This window comes from Nycticebus coucang, chromosome 2, assembly GCF_027406575.1.
Source record: "Nycticebus coucang isolate mNycCou1 chromosome 2, mNycCou1.pri, whole genome shotgun sequence".
NCBI lineage: Eukaryota > Metazoa > Chordata > Mammalia > Primates > Lorisidae > Nycticebus > Nycticebus coucang.
The window spans coordinates 447,932-466,753 of record NC_069781.1 but is presented as its reverse complement, the minus strand read 5'-3'; the positions used below and the strand labels follow the sequence as shown (position 1 = coordinate 466,753).

At 44.5% G+C, this 18,822-nt stretch overlaps 1 protein-coding gene across 11 annotated transcripts in view; it reads left to right on the top strand.

Annotated features, from left to right (window-relative positions):
• EHMT1 (euchromatic histone lysine methyltransferase 1) overlaps positions 1-18,822 on the top strand; it is a 221,116-nt gene that overhangs the window by 100,798 nt on the left and 101,496 nt on the right. For all 11 annotated transcript variants that reach the window (XM_053556577.1, XM_053556595.1, XM_053556573.1 and 8 more), the window contains 2 exons: positions 5,192-5,748; positions 9,674-9,863. In XM_053556577.1, coding sequence (XP_053412552.1) covers positions 5,192-5,748; positions 9,674-9,863 — 747 coding nt within the window. The remainder of the gene's footprint in view (positions 1-5,191; positions 5,749-9,673; positions 9,864-18,822) is intronic.

Here is an 18,822-nt window from a genome sequence, read left to right as displayed (position 1 = left end):
GTCTTTCTTTGCCTCATTTTGGTATCAGGTATGAACTCAAGAATAGGGTTTATTAATTTTGTTCACTTTCTTGAAAAAACTTGATTTCATTGATTTCTTGTACTTTTTATTTCATCAGTTCTCTTGTATTTTTTTTCTTTTGTTTCCTTTGGGATTAATTTAATTTACTCTTTTAGAAAAAAATCTTTTGAGAATTTAGGCTGCTGAAGCATCTTTCCTGACTCTGGTGCTTAGGCAAGGAAATGCTACACATTTCCTTTTTTCTTTTTTTATTTCAATAGCTTTAGAAGTATAAGTGGTTTTGGTTACATGAATGAATTGTATGGTGGGCTGCTGGGTTCTAGCACACCTTCTGCCTAAGGGATGTGCATGGGTCACATTTCCCTTAGATTGCATTTTTCTTATAGTTCAGAATATGTTCTAATTTCTCTTTTGATTTTTTTTTCTTTATCCTATGGTTTGTTTGGAAGTGTATTGTTTAGTTTTCAAATAGTTGGGGATTTTATCAGATCTGATTTTTAGTTTCATCCCATTGAGCTAAGACATACTTTATCAGACTTCAGTCACTTTAGATTTCCTGAGACTTGTTTCACATCTTTGCATCCATATGGCCATGTGTTTTGGTGCTGGGGCAGGAGTGGGAGGGGCGCCTGTTGTGCTGGTGACTGGGGTACTTGCTGGGCACATTTGCTGGCAGGTGGGGCTCAGCCCTTCTATGCCTTGCTGGTTTTCTCTTGGTCTGGTTAGTCTTGTTGAGAGGGATATTGAGACCTGTGACTGTAATAGTGGAGTTTTCTGTTTCCTCTAGTAATTGCATTGATGTTTGACGCTAGTATTTTGAAGCTCTTTCATTGCATATTCTTTGTTCTGAAATCTTCTTTAATATTAAAGTAGCTACTTCAACTTGTAAAAAAAAAAATTTTTTTTTTTTTTTTGCTTGTGTTCTGTGAAAGGCCATATATGTAGAGTGGTCCCCATTGCTAAAGGAGCCAAGAAACCCAAAGACAAGGAAAACAACTCAGTTTGACAGTGAGGGTGGTTTATTGGGGACTTACGGTGGGAGCCTGTCTGGATGGCAACCGACAGATACGTACACGCACTGCTTCTCCCAGACCAGGGCTGTGCACCTCGGGTTGGGGTAGTCTGCTTGGCAGGGACAGTCACAGCCACCCCCAGACAGGCAGGAGTGCATTTGTGCCAGAACCTGGGATTTGTGTGATAATGTAGTTTTCCTCTGAGGCAGGATTTATAGTGAGTGTGTGTTCTTACACTCAGGACAGTAAATGGGGGATGAGGAGGCATCAGCTGGGGTTAGCCAGAGTCTCCATGCGGACTGCGCTGTGTGGTGTCCTGTCCCTTTTCTGTCTCTTCAGCCTGTGTTTCTCAGTCTATTTAACGTGTGTATTGTATTGCTGCTGCGTCACGTTGACTGTCTCTGCTGTTATCTAGGGTTTCAGGCCATATACTTGCTTCTTAGGGTTATTTATTCCCTTTTTAGTAAGTTTCCTTTTCAGAAATTGTTTGTATCATCTTCCCTTTCTTCAGGTAGGGTTTCTGATCCCTCTTGTTGATTTAAGCCTTTCCTTATGTCTAGATATTAACCCTAGTCAGTTTTTTTTTAATTTGTTTTTTTTTTTTGAGACAGAGTCTCAGTCTGTCGCCTTGGGTAGAGTGCCGTGGCGTCACAGCTCACAGCAACCTCCAACTCTTGGGCTTAAGCGATTCTCTTGCCTCAGCCTCCCAAGTAGCTGCCGGCACCTGCCACAACACCTGGCTATTTTTTGTTGCAGTTGTTATTGTTTAGCTGGTCTGGGCCGGGTTAAACCTACCACCTTCAGTGTACGTGGCTCGCACTGTAACCACTGTGCTACAGGCGCTGAGTTGAGAGAGGTATTTTTCATTTCTAGAAGTTCTATTTTATTCTTTTTCTTTTCTTTTCTTTTTTTGAGACAGAACCTCAGGCTATCGCCCTGGGTAGAGTGCTGTGGCATTACAGCTCACTGCAACCTCCAACTCTTGGGCTTAAGCAGTTCTCTTGCCTCAACCTTCCAAGTAGCTTGCACTATAGGCACCCGCCACAATGCCCGGCTATATTTTGGTTATAGTTGTCATTGTTGTCATCCAATCCAATCCTGGGTTGGATTTGAACCCACCAGCTCTGAACCCTAGCCGCTTGAGCTATGGGAACCGAGCCCCTGGTCAGTTTTTAGAAATTGCAGTTCTAACACTCTTCATTGTGACCTGTTTAAATTCCTTATAGAACATAAATCTAAAGGTACACAGCTATGATTTAATAAAAAAAAAAAGAAAAAATAAATTAAAAAAAATAGGAAAATAGAATGAAAAAAATAAAAAAATAAAACAATGTAGTAACATGGAGAAAAAAAAAGAACATAAATCTATAATTTTAATGCAATCAGTTCTTTCTTTTTCGTTTTACAATTTATGCTTTTGATTTTTTTTTTTTTTTTTTTTGTAGAGACAGAGTCTCACTTTATGGCCCTCTGTAGAGTGCTGTGGCCTCACACAGCTCACAGCAACCTCCAACTCCTGGGCTTAAGCGATTCTCTTGCCTCAGCCTCCCGAGCAGCTGGGACCACAGGCGCCCGCCACAACGCCCAGCTATGTTTTGGTTGCAGTTTGGCCGGGGCTGGGTTTGAACCCGCCACCCTCGGTATATGGGGCCGGTGCCTTACCGACTGAGCCACAGGCGCCGCCCTGCTTTTGATGTTTTATGAACTTTCCCTGTTTATAGGATCTGGTTTCCAGACCATCTGGGATGTTATTTCTCAAAATTGAGTGTGCAGGTGACTCACCACAGGCCTTTACTAAGACCCTGCCTGTGGGCTCCAGCTTTCGGTTCATAAGGGCAGGCATTGTCCTTCTGCTGGCTCTGTGGCCACTCTGGTGAGCAGGCATCTGGCACCCCTGTGCTAATGGTGTTCCGTCGGGCCCCATTTAAATTTTTCTCTGATGAGTCTACTTTCTCTTCTCCACAATTTTTATTCTTTTAATGATTTACTTTGTTACTTATGAAAATTTTTTCTTCGAATCTAAAATAAACTTTTTCTTCTTAATCGATTAAGGTCATGGAGTTCTTTAATACACTAATTGAAATTTTGATTAGAATATTATTGAATTTATAGATTTAATTTGAGAGGACCTGACAGCTTTGTAAAGTTGTCATCCTATTTAAGAGCAGGAAATTCTGTTTAAAATTTGTTTCTTGGTACAGGCTTTGAGTAATCTTGGCTAATTTTTAATATCCTTTGTAGTTTTTCCTGCATTTGTGAATGACACCTTATTTTTTTAATCATACATTTTCTAGTTAACGTGTAGAGAAATGCCCTTGATTTTGTAAGTTGATTGCGAATTTGGCTGTCTGTCTCTAGCTGGTGATGACATCAGGTGTGATTGGCTGTCAGTCCCTTTCTTTCAGGCACTGCATTCTCTCTTTGCTGGTTCTCCAGCACCTCCTTTATCTCACACACGAGGGATATTGGCGAGCAACTGCATTTAGTTCTTGTCTTGTGTGCAGTTAATTTGGTATTTGTGAATAAGTATACATTTGCTGCAACATTTGGTATATAGCTTTCTCTAAGTTAAAGAGGCAGCTACCTGTTCTATTTTGCTAAGATTTTTACAGAATTGTTAATGCCTGTTTGTTTATCCTGGCACACTGTGCACCAGATCTTGTTTGCTCGCTCAAGGTGCAGCGGTGACCAGCAAAAAGGGTGTTGTACAGGACTTAACTTCTGGGAGTGGAAGGACAGTTGGGGCGATGAGTAGCAAAGTATTGGGGGTCAACAGAGGACACAATGCTGGGGAAATCAAGAGACTGTATACCAACTAACCTATAAAGTCTGGGTTGCCTGGAAAGGCTGCTTTATCTCTCACACCAATTGGCATATTGAGGCAGTGCAGCAGCCCTCAGACTCCTCAGAAACCTTTCATTGATCTCTAACACAAAGCACACATGCAAAATGCAAAGGTGCCAAAATAGGACTAAAAGAATCCCAAGCTCTGGCTGGGCATGGTGGTTCAATCGGGGAGGCTGAGGTGGGTGGATTGCTTGAGCTCACAGGTTTGAGACCAGTCTGAGCCAGAGTGAAACCCCATCTCTAAAAAATAGCCAGGCATGTGGTGGGTGCCTGTAGTCCCAGCTACTTGGGAGACTGAGGCAAGAGAATTGCTTGAGCCCAAGAGTTTGAGGTTACTATGAGCTGTGATGCCATGGCACCATCCCGAGAGTGAGAAAGTGAGACTGTGGTCTTAAGAAGTAAAGAATCCCAAGCCCCCAGGAAGATTGGATAAAAGGCTGGGTAATTGGGAAGATAGGATAGTGAGTTGTCAACAACACTGATAACACACTTAGAAAGGGGAAGGGGAAAACAAGTTCCATCTCTACAGGGCAGACAGAACAGCTTCCTTAATCTAACTGCAGATCAGGAGTTCAAAGGGCTCAAGTCCTGCCCACCTGCTGATTGTCTGTACAGGGATGGTCTGGGTACCTCTGTGTTCCTTTCATCTTTGATGGTCTTGATCAAGACCCCCAGGGCTGGCCCACCTGCACACTTTACCCTGGATAGAGTTGCTCCCTGTCTGCCTCCCACAGTGAAGTCTGCATGTGAGAGCTGATAAGCTCTGGGAAAAGCAGAGTGGGCAAAGGGCGTGCTGAACTAGTGTCTCAGGCTCCATCAAAGCTCTTTCTGTGTCCAGTAGTGCATTTCTGAATGCAGTAGTGCCTTCTCTGCTTCATCCTGTCAGCAAAGTTAAATACTTTAATCAGTCTTCTCAGGTAAAATGTGTTCCTTATTTATGACTGTCCTGGGTAAGATCTGCTAGTGTCTGTAGAGAATGGCGAGCAGGCCAAAGGTGTGCTGGAAGTGCGGCCCCTTTTCTGACCCGCTGTTTAGAGTTGTTCTTGAGAAGAAGCTACTTTGTTTTCTATCCCCAAATAATGCTCAGTTTGTTCCTATAGTGGTTAACTCCCCAAACTTATCCAAGTAACTTTCAAAGTCAATGTTAAAGAAAAATGTTATGTTTAATGTTTGAACTTAAATGTTACTTTAGATATGAAATGAAAGGATTTTCTGTAGGAACTTCATATAAGCCAGCCAAAGAAGTTGTGTAGGGGGGCCTAGGGGAAGCGGGTATTTAGCCAGTGACGCTCTCTCTTTTCTGTCCGCAGAGACGTCTATGGCTGCTGACGAAGGTGCAGCAGAGAAGCAGGCAGGAGAGGCCCACATGGCAGCCGACGGAGAGACCAATGGGGCTTGTGAAAAGAATGAGGCCAGCAGTCATCTGAATGCAGCAAAACACACTCAGGAGAGCACAAAAGTCAGCCCACAGGAAGGAACCAATAAACTAACGTGGATAGCGGAAAATGGAGTTCCAGAAAGAGACACAGAAGTGGGGAAGCAAAACCATGTCACAGCTGACGACTTCATGCAGACTTCTGTCGTTGGCAGCAATGGGTACTTCTTAAGTAAGTCGGGCCTGCAGGGGCAGACCTTGAGGACTACTAGCACCCTGGCCTCTTCGCTTCCTGGCCATGCTGCGAAAACCCTCCCTGGAGGGGCTGGTAAAGGCAGGACTCCAAGCGCTTTTCCTCAGACACCAGGTGCAACATCCCCTGTGCTCGGGGAAGGGAGCATGGACGTGGAGGACAGGAAGCCCCCAGCCCCAGGTGCTGACGTCAAAGTCCACAGGGCACGCAAGACCATGCCGAAGTCCATCATGGGCCTGGTAATTCTGTGTCTCCTCTTGCCATTTTCTTTCTTCTCTTTTGTTTTAATGTTGGTGAGCAGACATCTGTGCACTGAAGAGAAAGGCCAGGAAATGGCAGTGGTTATCCAGCATGGCCTCCTCTGGGCCTGTGTAGAGTTTAGGAGGTGCTGATAACGCCCATGAGTGCATGACAAAGCCCAGTGACATGTTCCTGCTTTCTTTTTGGGATGAACTCTTCTGGTAGGATCCTGTTGCCCTCCATGTAAAGATGTGTCAGATAATTCCAAGGAAGCCATGTCCTCTTCTGCTGTGAACTGAGGGCTTTTGTTCCAGCTAGAGACCCTCAGCACCCCCAGCCCTGTCTCACTGAGGAGTGGCGAGGTTAAGGACGTGGCGAGTCCTGTTCCTTGCCCTGCGCTGCAGACACAGACTCCCCGAGAGCAGAGTGGCTGTGTCCTGAGTGCTAGCACCCGTCTCTGTTTGTCCCTTTGTCTTCTGTGGTATGCCCATGATGGGTTTTTCCAGGTTGTGTGCAGCACTGTTATTTTGCTCTGTCAGTTTGTGGTTACTTTGGATGTAAGTTTTAGGTTTGAGGTCATAATCCCTTGGAATTTCTTGTATCTGACATTACTGGGGAGTGTCCTGAAGCCACATTCTTAATCACAGGATTTTTGCCACCACAGTCAAGGTGCAGAGCCCCTGTAATCACCTTGGCCATCTATAGTGTTGTCTACATTTCTGTATTTTTGTTATTTCAGATCTTTTAAAAATTTTGTTTTTTTTTTATTTTGGTTTTAGAGATAGGGTCCCTCTTGGTTGCCCAGGTTGCACTGGCCTCGATCACAGCTCACTATAACCTTTAATTCTGGTGTCCACACAATCCTCCTGCCTCAGCCTTCTGAGTTGTTGGAACTACTGGCTCCACTACCCACCTGCTAATTTTGTTTCGGGGGTGGGGGGTAGTGACGGGTCTTGCTGTGTTGCCCAGATTGGTCTCAAACTCCTGGTTTCGAGTGGTCCTCCTGTCTCAGCCTCCCAAAGTGCTAGAATTACAGGTGTGAGCCATTGCACTCAGCCTATTCACATGTTACATAAGTGGAATTATGGACCATGTAACCTGAGAGTGGCTCTTTTCACTTAGCACAACTCTCTTCAGAGCTGTCTGGTCGCATCAGTCCTTCTTTCTGGGGATGCTGGTCTCTGGCATTCCGTAGTATGGTGAGCTGTGCTTCAGCCACTCCCCCATGCAAGGACATTGGTGTTTCTAGGTTTTGGCTATTACATTAAAGCTGCCTTGAACATTTATATACACATTTCTGTTTTGATATAAGTTTTCCTCTCTGGGCTAAGTATATAGGTGCATAACTGCTGAGTTGCATAGTAATTAGAAGTTTTAGTTTTATAAGAAACTGTCAGACCATATTCCAGAGTGCTGCAACATTTTGTAGTCCATGTGGTGTGGCCACTGCTGTTCTGCAGCTGTCCTCCAGGGGGTGTGGCTTCCCGTTGTGGCTTCCAATGGATCCCTCTCTCAACTGCTGCCATAGCACCTCTCTCCACGCACTTACTTGCTACCTGGGTCATCAGCGCTGAGGTGCCTTTCATGTCTTTTGCCATTTTTGTTAGCTTTGGGAGCTCTGGGCCCGAGTCCCTCATCAGACACATGGTTTGCAAATACTTACCTGGTCTGCAGTGCATCTTTTCTTTCTGTCTATTTTTTTGAGAGAGAGTCTCATTATGTCTCCCTCAGTAGAATGCGGTGGTGTCACAGCTCCCAGCATCCTCAAACTCTTGGGCTTAAGCGAGTCTCTTGCCTCAGCCTCCCACGTAGCTGGGACTACCATGATGACCTGGCTATTTTTTTTTTTCTTTTATTGTTGTTGCAGTTGTCATTGTTTTTTTTAGCAGGCCCAGACTGGTTTTGAACCTGCTGGCCTCGGTGTATGTGACTGGCGCCCTACCCACTGAGCTGCGGGCGCAGCCCAATTCTTTCTTTTTTTTTTTTTTTTCAATTCTTTCTTTCTTAAGGCTGAATAATACTCTGCTCTGTGTGTGTACAGCTCTTTTCTTACCCATTCCTCCGTCTGGACATTTAGGTAGCTTATGCATCTTAGCTATCGTGAATGGTGCTGCTGTGAACGTGACTATACAAATATAACTTCAACGCTCTGCCCTCAATTCTTCCACGCATATATCCAGAAGTGGAACTGCTGGGTCATGTTGTAATTCTGTGTTTAGTTTTTTGCAAAGCCCCATGTTGTCTTCCGCAGCAGCTGTGCATTTTTCCCTTCGCACTAATGCGCACAAGGGTCCCAGTTTCTCCACATCCTCGCCAACACTTGTTCTTTGCTGTTTCTTTGACAGCAGCCATTCTAATGGGTATGACGAGGTAGTTATTTGTGGTTTTGACCTGCATTTTCCCAATGCTTAGTGGTGTTAAGGATCTTCATGAGCTTTTTGGCTATGTGTGTATCTTTGAAGAAATGTCTGTTAAAGTCCTTTACCTGTTTTAAAATCAGGTTTTTGTTGTTGAGTTGCAGGGCTTTTTCACATATCCTGAATAGTTATTCCTTGTCAGATATAGGACTTGCAAGTATTTTTTACCATCTCAGAGAATGCCTTTGACTCTGTTATTGTGTCTTTTGGTGTATAGAAATTTTATTTTTTAAAATGAGACCTTGTTCTTACATAGAAATTTTAATTTGGTGAAGCCCATTTTGTCAGTTTTTTCTTCTGTTACCTCTACTTTTGGTTTAGTATTTAAGGAATCATTGCCAAATCCAGTGTTATATAGCTTTCTTTCTATGTCTTCTTCTAGAAGGTTTGTTTTTTTGTTGTTGTTTTTTTAATCTTCTAGGAGTTTTATAATTTTAGCCCTTACATTTAGATCTTTGATTAGTCGTGAGTTAATTTTCTTTTTTTTTTTTTAGAGACAGAGTCTTACTTTGTTGCCTTTGGTAGAGTGCTATGGTGTCACAGCTCACAGCAACCTCCAGCTCTTGGGCTTAGGCGATTCTCTTGCCTCAGCCTCCCGAGTAGCTGGGACTACAGGTGCTCACCACAACGCCTGGCTATTTTTTGTTGTGGTTTGGCTGGGGCTGGGTTCGAACCCGCCACCCTCCGTATATGGGGCCGGCGCCCTACTCACTGAGCCACAGGCGCCGCCCTAGTCGTGAGTAAATTTTTATATGTGGTTTTAGTAAAAGGTCTGTCTTCGTTTTCCCACATGTGGACTTGTCATACCCACTATGTGCATGATAAATTTGGTTAAATGGAACTGGATTTGAGATCATGTGATTGTGAGGCTATAGGTGACTTTAGGGAAGCAGTGTGTGGAGGTCTGGTTACATTTGGGCAGGAGGGACTGATGCCACTCCCCTCACACAGGCTAAGACCAAGGGCAGACTCAGAAGGCCAGTAAGACTGTGAGCAGAAGACCATTTGAAAAATGTTATTATCACTTGTAGAATATATGCCACTTGGGGGATGTTGCAGCTTGTAGCAGGTAAACTTTGAAAGCACTTTGTAAGAAGTTTTGATGCTGCCCATTTGGGGCATTTTTTTAGCTGAGTAAATCAGGAGTTGGCAAACTTCTTCTGCAGAGAAGTAGATGAAGAAGAAAATACTTCAGGTTTTGCCACACACTATTCCTCCCTCCTCATCTTCTTCCCTCTCCTGTTCTCTCTTCCTCTTTTTTTCCTTATACCATACAAACCGTTCTTAGCTTATGCTGTGGTTTATGGACACCAACCTACATCATCTGGAGTAGCACACTTGTCATTGTTCTAGACGCTTCTGTGCTGTTTCAGTTTGCAGACTTTCTCTCTTTCCTATAGTATCTCATGTTTTGTTGTAGTAATGGCGAAAAGAACTGTATTGGGGTACACATTATTTCAGTGACCATCTGCTGTGTACAGTTACAGTTATTGTCTCTGTTTTGAAGCATGCAGCCAGCAAGGATCCCAGAGAAGCTCGAGAAGCTCGGGAAGCTCGGGACCATAAGGAACCAAAAGAGGAGATCAACAAAAGCATTTCTGACTTTGGACGACAGCCGCTCTTACCGCCTTTCCCACCCCTTCATCAGTCTCTACCTCAGAACCAATGCTACATGGCCACCACGAAATCACAGACAGGTAAAAGGGAGGCTCAGGGCAGCCTTTGCCATTGGGTGTGTGTTTTGCGCCTATCCCTTGCCAGGCAAGCCCAAGTTTGGCCATAAGTGCCTGTGCTGCTCTGGACAGGTATGTGCTGGCATCCGTGCCCCCTGAAGAGGCTCCCCGATCTCTGCTCCCAAACCTTGTTTCCAGTCTCAAGGCAAAGATTGATTTCTTTGGTGAAATTGTACCAATTTGATCAATTTGGGTAGAAGACTCTGAATTTGAAAACTCTCCCAGTTTGTAAGTTAAGTGCTGTTAGAAACATGGTGTATTGGGGAGATCCTTGGCTTACATGTGGAAAGCTGTCATCCACTCTCCTCACTCAGCTGGGCTGGTTTCTTTTTGTGGTCATTTGGGGGAGTGGATGAACAGGTGAATTCCCCATGAGGGTGCATTTGTGGGGGCAGGATTGGTGGGCACGTGTACCTCAGAGTGAGGGGTTGTAGGCTCCCTGGCTCCCCCGCGTTAGCCACTGGGTGCTTTTGGCACCATCGTGGAGAGACGAGGCAGCTCCTCTTAGCTTGGACAAGTTGGGCTGGGATTTGGAGTCTTCCTTGGAGGGCCGTTGGGGCATGGCCTTGACCTGGAAGACTTCCCTTCAGGCGACTGTCACCTGGTCACAGGTGCATGTCTCTTTCTGGACGTTTAAAATATTTTCTGTTTTAGAGATAGGATCTTACTCTGTGGCCTAGGCTAGAGTGCAGTGGCACCGTTCACAGCAACCTTGAACTCCTGAGCTCAGGCAATCCTCCTGCCTTGGCCTCCTGAGTAGTGGACTACAGGCTTACAGTACCCACCCAGCTAATTTATTATTTTGTTTAATTTTATAGAGAGATGGGGATCTTACTATGCTCTACAGGATGCCTCAAACTCTTAGCTTCAAGTGATCCTTCTACCTCAGCCTCCTGAAGTGCTGGGATTGCCAGTGTGAGCCACTGTACGCAGCCTTAAAATACTTTTTATTTTAAAATAATTTCAGATTTCTAGCAAAGTTGCAAAGAATTCTCTGAAGAAGTCCTGTGTGCCCTTTAATCATTTTACTACGTGGCACAATTACTATTCCCCTCACCCCCAGTGTACACATGTAACTCTTTTTTACTGAGATGTGATTTCAAGTTGTAAATTGCAAACATCGTACCCTTTTATTTCTCAACGCTTTAGTGCTGTTTCCTAAAAATAGCTGTAATGTCCTTAAAAATAAAGACATTCTCTTAGGTAACTACAGTATAGTTATCAAAGTCAGGAAGTTAGCTTTGGTGCAGAACTGTTACCTAAATTTGGTACCTTGTTTAGTTTTTGCCGATTGCCCAATTAATGTCCATTACAACCAAAGAAAAGCAAATTCTTGTCCTGGTTCCTGGAATCCCATAACTGGTATGTGTTAGCCTCCTTCAGTCTGAAATGTTCTCAGCCTTCCTTGTCTTTCTTGAGCTTGGCATTTTGAGGAGCACAAGCCAGGTGGCTTGTAGAACGTGCCAGATGTGGGTTTGCCCAGTGTTTTCTAGGACTGAGTCAGATGAGGGGCAGTACAGGTGGCTGTCAGGTGTTTCTTTAGAGGCGTGTGTTTGGTGGCCTTTTGTCCTGTTAAGGAGAGGTGAAGTTTGCAGGTCTTGGTTATGAAGTTCTCATTCCCCAGATGGTAGTCAGCATGTGTCTGCAGGGTGGGGGGCCACTGGGATTTGGCATTTCTGCAAGTGCTTCTAGTCACATTCTGCTGGGGCCTCTGCACCTGCTGTGACATGCACCCAGCACACTCAAGGCTCAAGGTGGTTTTCTGACTCCATCATTCCCTCTGTTGATTCTTTTAGCCTGCTGCATGAAAGTGCTTGTCCTTCCCGTTCGTTCCCCCCCCCCCCCAACCATCTGTCTATTCGTTTTTTAAGTGTTGACTCATGGACTCTTACTTGAATTTCTGGGTTATAATTTGTTACTATCATTACTTTGTTTCTTAAAGTGCCCTGAGTTTCGCTTGTTGGAGCCCCTTCAGGCTGGTTCCTGAGTCCTCAGATGTGACCCATCACCTCTTGAAGACTCTCTGGCCTGGCCGGTCCCAGCTCCTTTCTCTTAAGCAGATATTTTAGTTTGCCTCCAGACTGGCCCATTCACTGGGGGTTAGGTCCTTTTCTTCCCTGGGGCATCTTTTTTCTCTGGAATGGTGAACCTAAAGTTTTACTTCTGACGATTTCAATAGGGTGTGAGTTAGAAGTGCTTTATACAGTTTCTTCCACCTCTCTGCTAGTTTTTGTTCAGATCCTTGTTTTTCTGTCCATGTTTTAACAGATGAGGTGAGGGTTTAAAAGAGGCAAACCCAAGTAGAGTGATTAGTATCTGACTTACTTGTTTCTCCATTTTCCCCATAGATTGAGGTCTCCAGGATGTGTATAATTTCCATTCTAGATGCAGGGCATACTTACTTGCTGAGATACTTCTGATATAAAAGAGGGTCCATTATCACTCTATATGGAAGAAGAAAGCCCATGTCTTGGAATAAGTTTCTTCAGAAGGACTCAGATGACTTCCAATGCTTTCTCTTTTTGGGTAGGATAAATCTCTACCCATCCTGAGAAAGGTGTCTACCAATATAAGAAAGTATTTGAAGTTTCCAGTCATTTTAGGCATCTGGATAAATTTAATTTGCCAGTCCTCAAAAGGGTGGACCCCACGTGTTGGGTCCCCTGTGCAGCAGGTTCCTTTTCTATTTTGGGTTTTTTTTTTGAGCACATAGAGGGCAGTTCTAAATTATTTGATTTAAAGTTTGTTGTAACCGGGATCCTCTATTAAGATATCACACCCAGGGTGGCGCCTGTGCCTCAGAGGTAGGGCGCCTGCCGCATATACCGAGGGTGGCTGGTTCAAGCCCCGCCCAGCCAAACTGCAACAAAAAAATAGCAGAGCGTTATGGTGGGCGCCTATAGTCTCAGCTACTTGGGAGTAGACCTGACCTTTTGCAAAGCTGTGGTAAAGAATGTCAAAAGTCAATAGTGCTGAGATTTTTTTTCCTATTTTAGGTTTATTATTCATCATCTTTTAGTAAGAGCTTTCAAAAATGATGTGCCAGTGCATTTAGCAGCCCCAGTTTGTCTTTTCCTGGCCCCTCCTCCCCTCCTTTTCCTGTTCCTCCACTGGACGTAGGTGGTCAGTTAGCAGATCTATCTAGGGTGGCCTTGAAGTGACCTCCAGCCGTGGAGTGCCAGCTTACTCCCTTAGCCCCACCTCCCAGTGAGGGTGAAGAAGCCACACCTTCTGTGCTTGACAGTGTTCCCTAGGCAGGAGCCTGCAGGGAAGGAACTGCAGCCCTGCTGGCTTGGTTGTTGGTGCTGCTGGAAGCTCAGGAGTATGGCCGGGAGTGTCCTGGGGAGGGATGGGCCCTGTGAAGTCCACTCATAGCAGAGGTGGGCTCTGCCCCATCTTACTTTGTCAAGCCTCGCTCTGTCACCTACCATTGGGGGTTGCTTCTCTGTGAGAAGGAGAGTACTAGCACCTCAGAGTTACCTCAGAAGAGTTGTAATTTCTTTATTCTTTTTCTTTCTTTTCTATTTATTTATTTATTTTTATTTATTTATTTTTTTGAGACAGAGTTTCACTTTGTCACCCTTGGTAGAGTGCTATGACATCACAGCTCACAGCAACCTCAAACTCTGGGGCTTAAGCGATTCTCTTGCCTCAGCCTTCCAAGTAGCTGGGACTATAGGCACCTGCTACAACACCCAGATATTTTTTTGTTGTGGTTGTCATTGTTGTTTAGCAGGCTCTAGCTGGGTTTGAACCCTCTAGTCCAAGTGTATGTGGCCAGTGCCCTAGCTGCTGAGCTACAGGTGCCAAGCTGAATTGTAATTTCTTGTCACCCCTTTTGATTGATTTTATTTTGTTTATGTATTTAATTTTTTTTTTTTTTTGAGACAGTGTCTTACTTTGTCATCCTTGATAGAGTGCCATGGTGTCTTAGCTCACAGCAACCTCAAACTCTTAGGCTCAGTGATCCTCTTGCCTCAGCCTCCTGAGTAGCTGGGACTACAGGCGCCTGCCATAACGCCCTGCTATTTTTAGAGATGAGGTTTCACTCTGGCTCAGGCTGGTCTGGAACCCATGAGCTCAGGCAATCTAACTGCCTCGGCCTCCCAGAATGCTAGGGTTACAGGTGTGAGCCACTGGGCCCAGCCCTTTTTGATTAATTTTAAAAATTGCTGTAGCAATGATCTCCAAAGGTCTGTTCTTTTTTTTCCGGCTGCACTCGTAAATTGACCCTGGCTGGCAGGACAAGCAGGTCCACGTGTCAACTGAAGTGTGGTGATGAGGTTATATAGCTATGGCATAACTCTGTGCCTGTGGCTTGTTCCCAGGGTAGGTGAAGTTATTTAGAGCCAAAGCAGCCGTGATTCTGTAGGGCCTCTGTCGCACCTCCACTCTCAGGGTCTGAGAGGGAAGCCTGTGCTGGAACTATTTGGGAACATGGTGCCCCAGGCATGGGGTTGACTGAACTGGCCCAGGCTCCTTGTCAGACCACTTGTTTCTAGGTGTACGTGAGTCTTTTAACAAAGTGGATGGATATCTTTGTTAGCAGCTTGTTTGGTATCTTTTCAAAGCATAGAAATTGACAGTCAAAAAAAGAAAACACTGAAACCCTATTTCTGGGTGGCGCCTGTGGCTTAGGGGGTGGGGCGCTGGCCCCATATACTGAGGGTGATGGGTTCAAACCCGGCCCTGGCCAAACTGCAACAACAATAAAAAAGCCGGGTGTTGTGGCGGGCACCTGTAGTCCCAGCTACTCAGGAGGCTGAGGCAAGAGAATTGCCTAAGCCCAGGAGTTGGAGGTTGCTGTGAGCTATGACGCCGTGGCACTCTACCCAGGGCGATAAAGTGAGACTCTGTCTCTAAAAAAAATAATAATAAACCCTATTTCTGAGGATCCTGGGTGGGAAGTGCTGTAGGAGTATGGCAGGGTCCCTCTTGCTTAGGCACCAGTGCTCTGGTCGAATCTGTCCGTGCAACTCCTTTAGAGCAAACTCCTTTTGTGCAAGCATTGGAGTCCCTAGGTGGTTTGCAGCCAGGGGGAGGCTCCACAGTGGCTTTCAGTCTGTTTCAGCTTTGAGCTTGGCACTGTGCATGCACTGTTCCTGGGACAGCTTCTGGGAGCAGGTGACACAGGCGCCGTGTCCTCTAGGCCGTGGGGCCTGTGCTCTGAGTGCAGAAGGGCAGGAAGGAGGCCCAGTTGTGCACCATTGTTCTGACCCTGCTGTACACCCTCTCCTTAAGCTACTTCAGGAGATACAAAGGGATAGTGCCCTTTTTATTCTGCCCTCTTTCATTTTTCTCTTTTTCTCCTTTGATGAGCTAGACATTAAAGACACTGTGTGTACAGGGAAATAAAAAGCCATACCAGGGAAAGCCGGGGCTCAGAGAAGATCTGAGAAGACCTTAAGTCTAACTCTCAGGCTGACTCCTGGCACAGAGACAGCCTACGACTGTCAAAAACCCAAAGCAATAAATAACAACACTTAAAAAACTACAAACCCTGGGGAAGGGAAAATCCTGTTTTCTAGAGTTTCTACATTATTGGATTCAAATGTCCCATTTTCATCAAAAAAAATCACAAGGCATACAAAGAAACAAGAGGGCATGGCCTATTAAAGGAAAAAAATTCAACAGAGACTGTCCTTAAGAAAGATGTGTTGGCAGATCTGTTAGACAAAGACTATAACAACTGTCTTAAAGATACTTAAATATGCTACCTGAGAAATTCACTAGAGGGAGTCAAAGACAAATCTGAGCAGGCAGAGGAAAGAGCAAACTTGAGGATAGGACAGTGGAAATTATTGAGTCTGATAAATAGAAAAAAAAAAAAAAAACACTGAGAAGCTGGGTTGTGGTGGGAGGCCAAGGTGGGAGGCCAGGAGTTTGAGACTTGTAATGTAATGAGACTCCTGACTCTTACAAAACAAACAAAAAAAAAAGATTGTGGAAAAGTGAAGAGAGATGTCAGGAGGACGAACAGAGGCATTTGGGGGTCTGGAAAGGAACCAAGAGTGAGAAAGAGGTGGAGATAATCTGGGAGGAAAGCTGTGAATATGAACATCGAGAAGCTAAATGAGCAGCAGACGGGATGAGCTCAGATGGACCCACCCTGAGAGACATCGTAATCAGACTGCAGAAACCCGAGAAAAGAGACTTGAAACATAACAAGGGTTCTCAGTGAGGGGATTAGATTTCTCATAAGAAACTGCAGCCCTGAAGGCAGTGGGCTGATGGTTAAGGCACTAAAAGAGGCACTAAGAGAGGTTGGCTCAAGAGCCTATAGCTCCGTGGCTAGCACACCAGCCACATACACTGAAGGTGGTGGGTTAGAGCCCAGGCCGGGCCTGCCAAACAACAATGACAACTACAACCAAAAAATAGCCAGGCATTGTGGCAGGCACCTGCAGTCCCAGCTACTTGGGAGGCTGAGGCAAGAGAATCGCTTAAGCCCAAGAGTTTGAGGTTGCTGTGAGCTGTGACGCCATGGCACTGTACCAAGGGGACATAGACTCTGTCTCAAAGACGAAAAAAAAAAAGAAAGAAAAAGAAAAAACTGTCAATTGGTCAGGTGTGGTGGATCATACCTGTAGTCCCAGCACTCTGGGGAAGGCTGACGTGGGTACATCACCTCAGTTCAAGAGTTTAAGACCAACCTGATTAAGAGCAAGACCTCATTTCTATTAAAAATAGAAAAATTAGCCAGGCATTGTAGTGGGTGTCTGTAATCCCAGCTACTCGGGAGGCTGAGGCAGGAAGATCACTTGAACCTGGGTTTGAAGTTGTTGTGAGCTATGATGATGCCACGGCACTCTACCCTGGGTGACACAATGAGACTCTGTCTCAAAAATCCCCCAAACCGGTCAACCAAGTAAATATCCAACAAAACTGCCCTTCAGGATTGAAGACAAAATTAAGACATCATCATATAAACAAAAGCTGAGAAGATTGCTTAAGAAAGGACAGCAGGTAGGAAAGGGAACTGCTGGGCGCACCTGTGGCCACAGAAACTAGTCATAGTCACAAGACCTGGGATCATTGCCACAGTGGTTTGTAAGAGATGAATACATTTCTTTTCTTTGTTTGCTTTTTTTTCTTTTTTGAGACAGAGTTTCACTTTGATGCCCTGGGTAGAGTGCTGTGGCATCATAGCTCATAGCAATCTCATACTTTTGGGCTCCAGCGATCCTTTTGTCTCAGCCTCACAAGGAGCTGGGACTACAGCACCTGCCACGACACCTGGCTATTTCTTTTTAAAGATGGGGTCTCCCTCTTGCTCAAACTGGTCTTGAACTCATGAGCTCAAGCAATCCACCCACCTTGGCCTCCCAGAGTGTTGGGATTACGGGCATGAGCCACTGCGCTGGGCAATGAACACATTTCTAAAAAACAATCTGCAAGTGAGTATTATTGCAACTTTGGTTTGTCACTCTACATTTCAAAAATATAATTTAAGAGAACTACCCTGTTTCCCCGAAAATAAGACGGTGTCTTATTTTAAGGTGTGCTCCCAAAGATGCGCTAGGTCTTATTTTCAGGGGACATCTTATCTTTCCTGTAAGTAGGTCTTATTTTCGGAGGATATCTTAGTTTTAGGGAAACAGGGTAATATATTTAAAAGTACTGTTGGTTTATGTTTTGGTGCACACCATACATAAAGATAGAATTTTGTAGCATCAGTATCTAAAAGGGGTGGAAGCAGATCTGTAAAGTTGCAAAGTTTTATATGTTACTGATGTTAAACTGGTATAAATTTAAATTAGGGTGTTGTATCTTTAGGATATTAAATTTAATCTCCACTCTAACCACAAAGAAAATAGCTATGGAACATACACAAAAAGAAACGAGAAAAGAATTTAAACATTTCAGTATAAAAGATAAACTGAATACAAAGTAAGATAGTAATGCAATAAATGAGCGTCAGAAAGCTACCAGGCTTGTGGGAAACCACACAGTGACAGAAGCCTCTCCTGTCACTGTGAACAGATGAAGATAAGCCTCTCACTGTGACCAGATGAAGCTCTCCAATCAAAAGATGCAGAGTGGCAGTGCTGTGAGTGGGATGTGGCTTATCCCCCATCAAAGCTCAGGCTGACATTTGATCTCTCTGCAGCACTGCTGGGAAGTGGGACCTCATAGAAGGTGTTTGACTGATGGGTGGGTCCTTCATGAACAGATTAACACCCTCCTTGGGGAGAATGAGTTCTCTTTCTTGGGAATGGATTAGACTCTTGAGAGCTGGTGTTAAAGAGAGTCTGGCATCCTCTCCTGCCATGCAGTCTCTGCACACACCTGTCTCCCTTCTGCTTTCTGCCATGTCCAGATACTGCTGCCCAGTCTCAAACTTCCCAGCCACCAGAATTTTGAGCCAAATAAATCTCTTTTCTTTATTATGGCAAGACCAAGTGGACTATGACAGGCAGAATATATAAGAACACATGATTCTTCTGAAAGCTGTCTACAAGAGACCACTTACTATCCAGACATACAAACAGATTGAAAGTGAAAGGATAGGAAAAGATACCACATGCAAACAGCAACCACAAAAAATAGGAGTAGCCATACCAAATATCAGGTAAAATAGATTGTAAATCAAAAACGTCTGTAAGAGATAAAGGAAGACAGTAATAAAAGTTTCAATGTGCAAGAAGATATGTCACCTTTACAAACCTCTGTGAACCTAATGAATGGTAGATCATCAAAATACATGCAGCAAAAACTAATGGAATCGAAGGGAGAAACAGAGAATTCTATAATAATACCTACTGTCAACGATGGGTAGAACAACCATACAGAAGATAAGTAAGGAAGTAGAGGATTTGATGCTTCTTTAAACCAACTAGATGTAACAGGGATACTCAGAAAATTCCACATAATAGCAGCAGCACACAAGTGCCCATGGAAGATTTTTTAAAAGACAGAGATT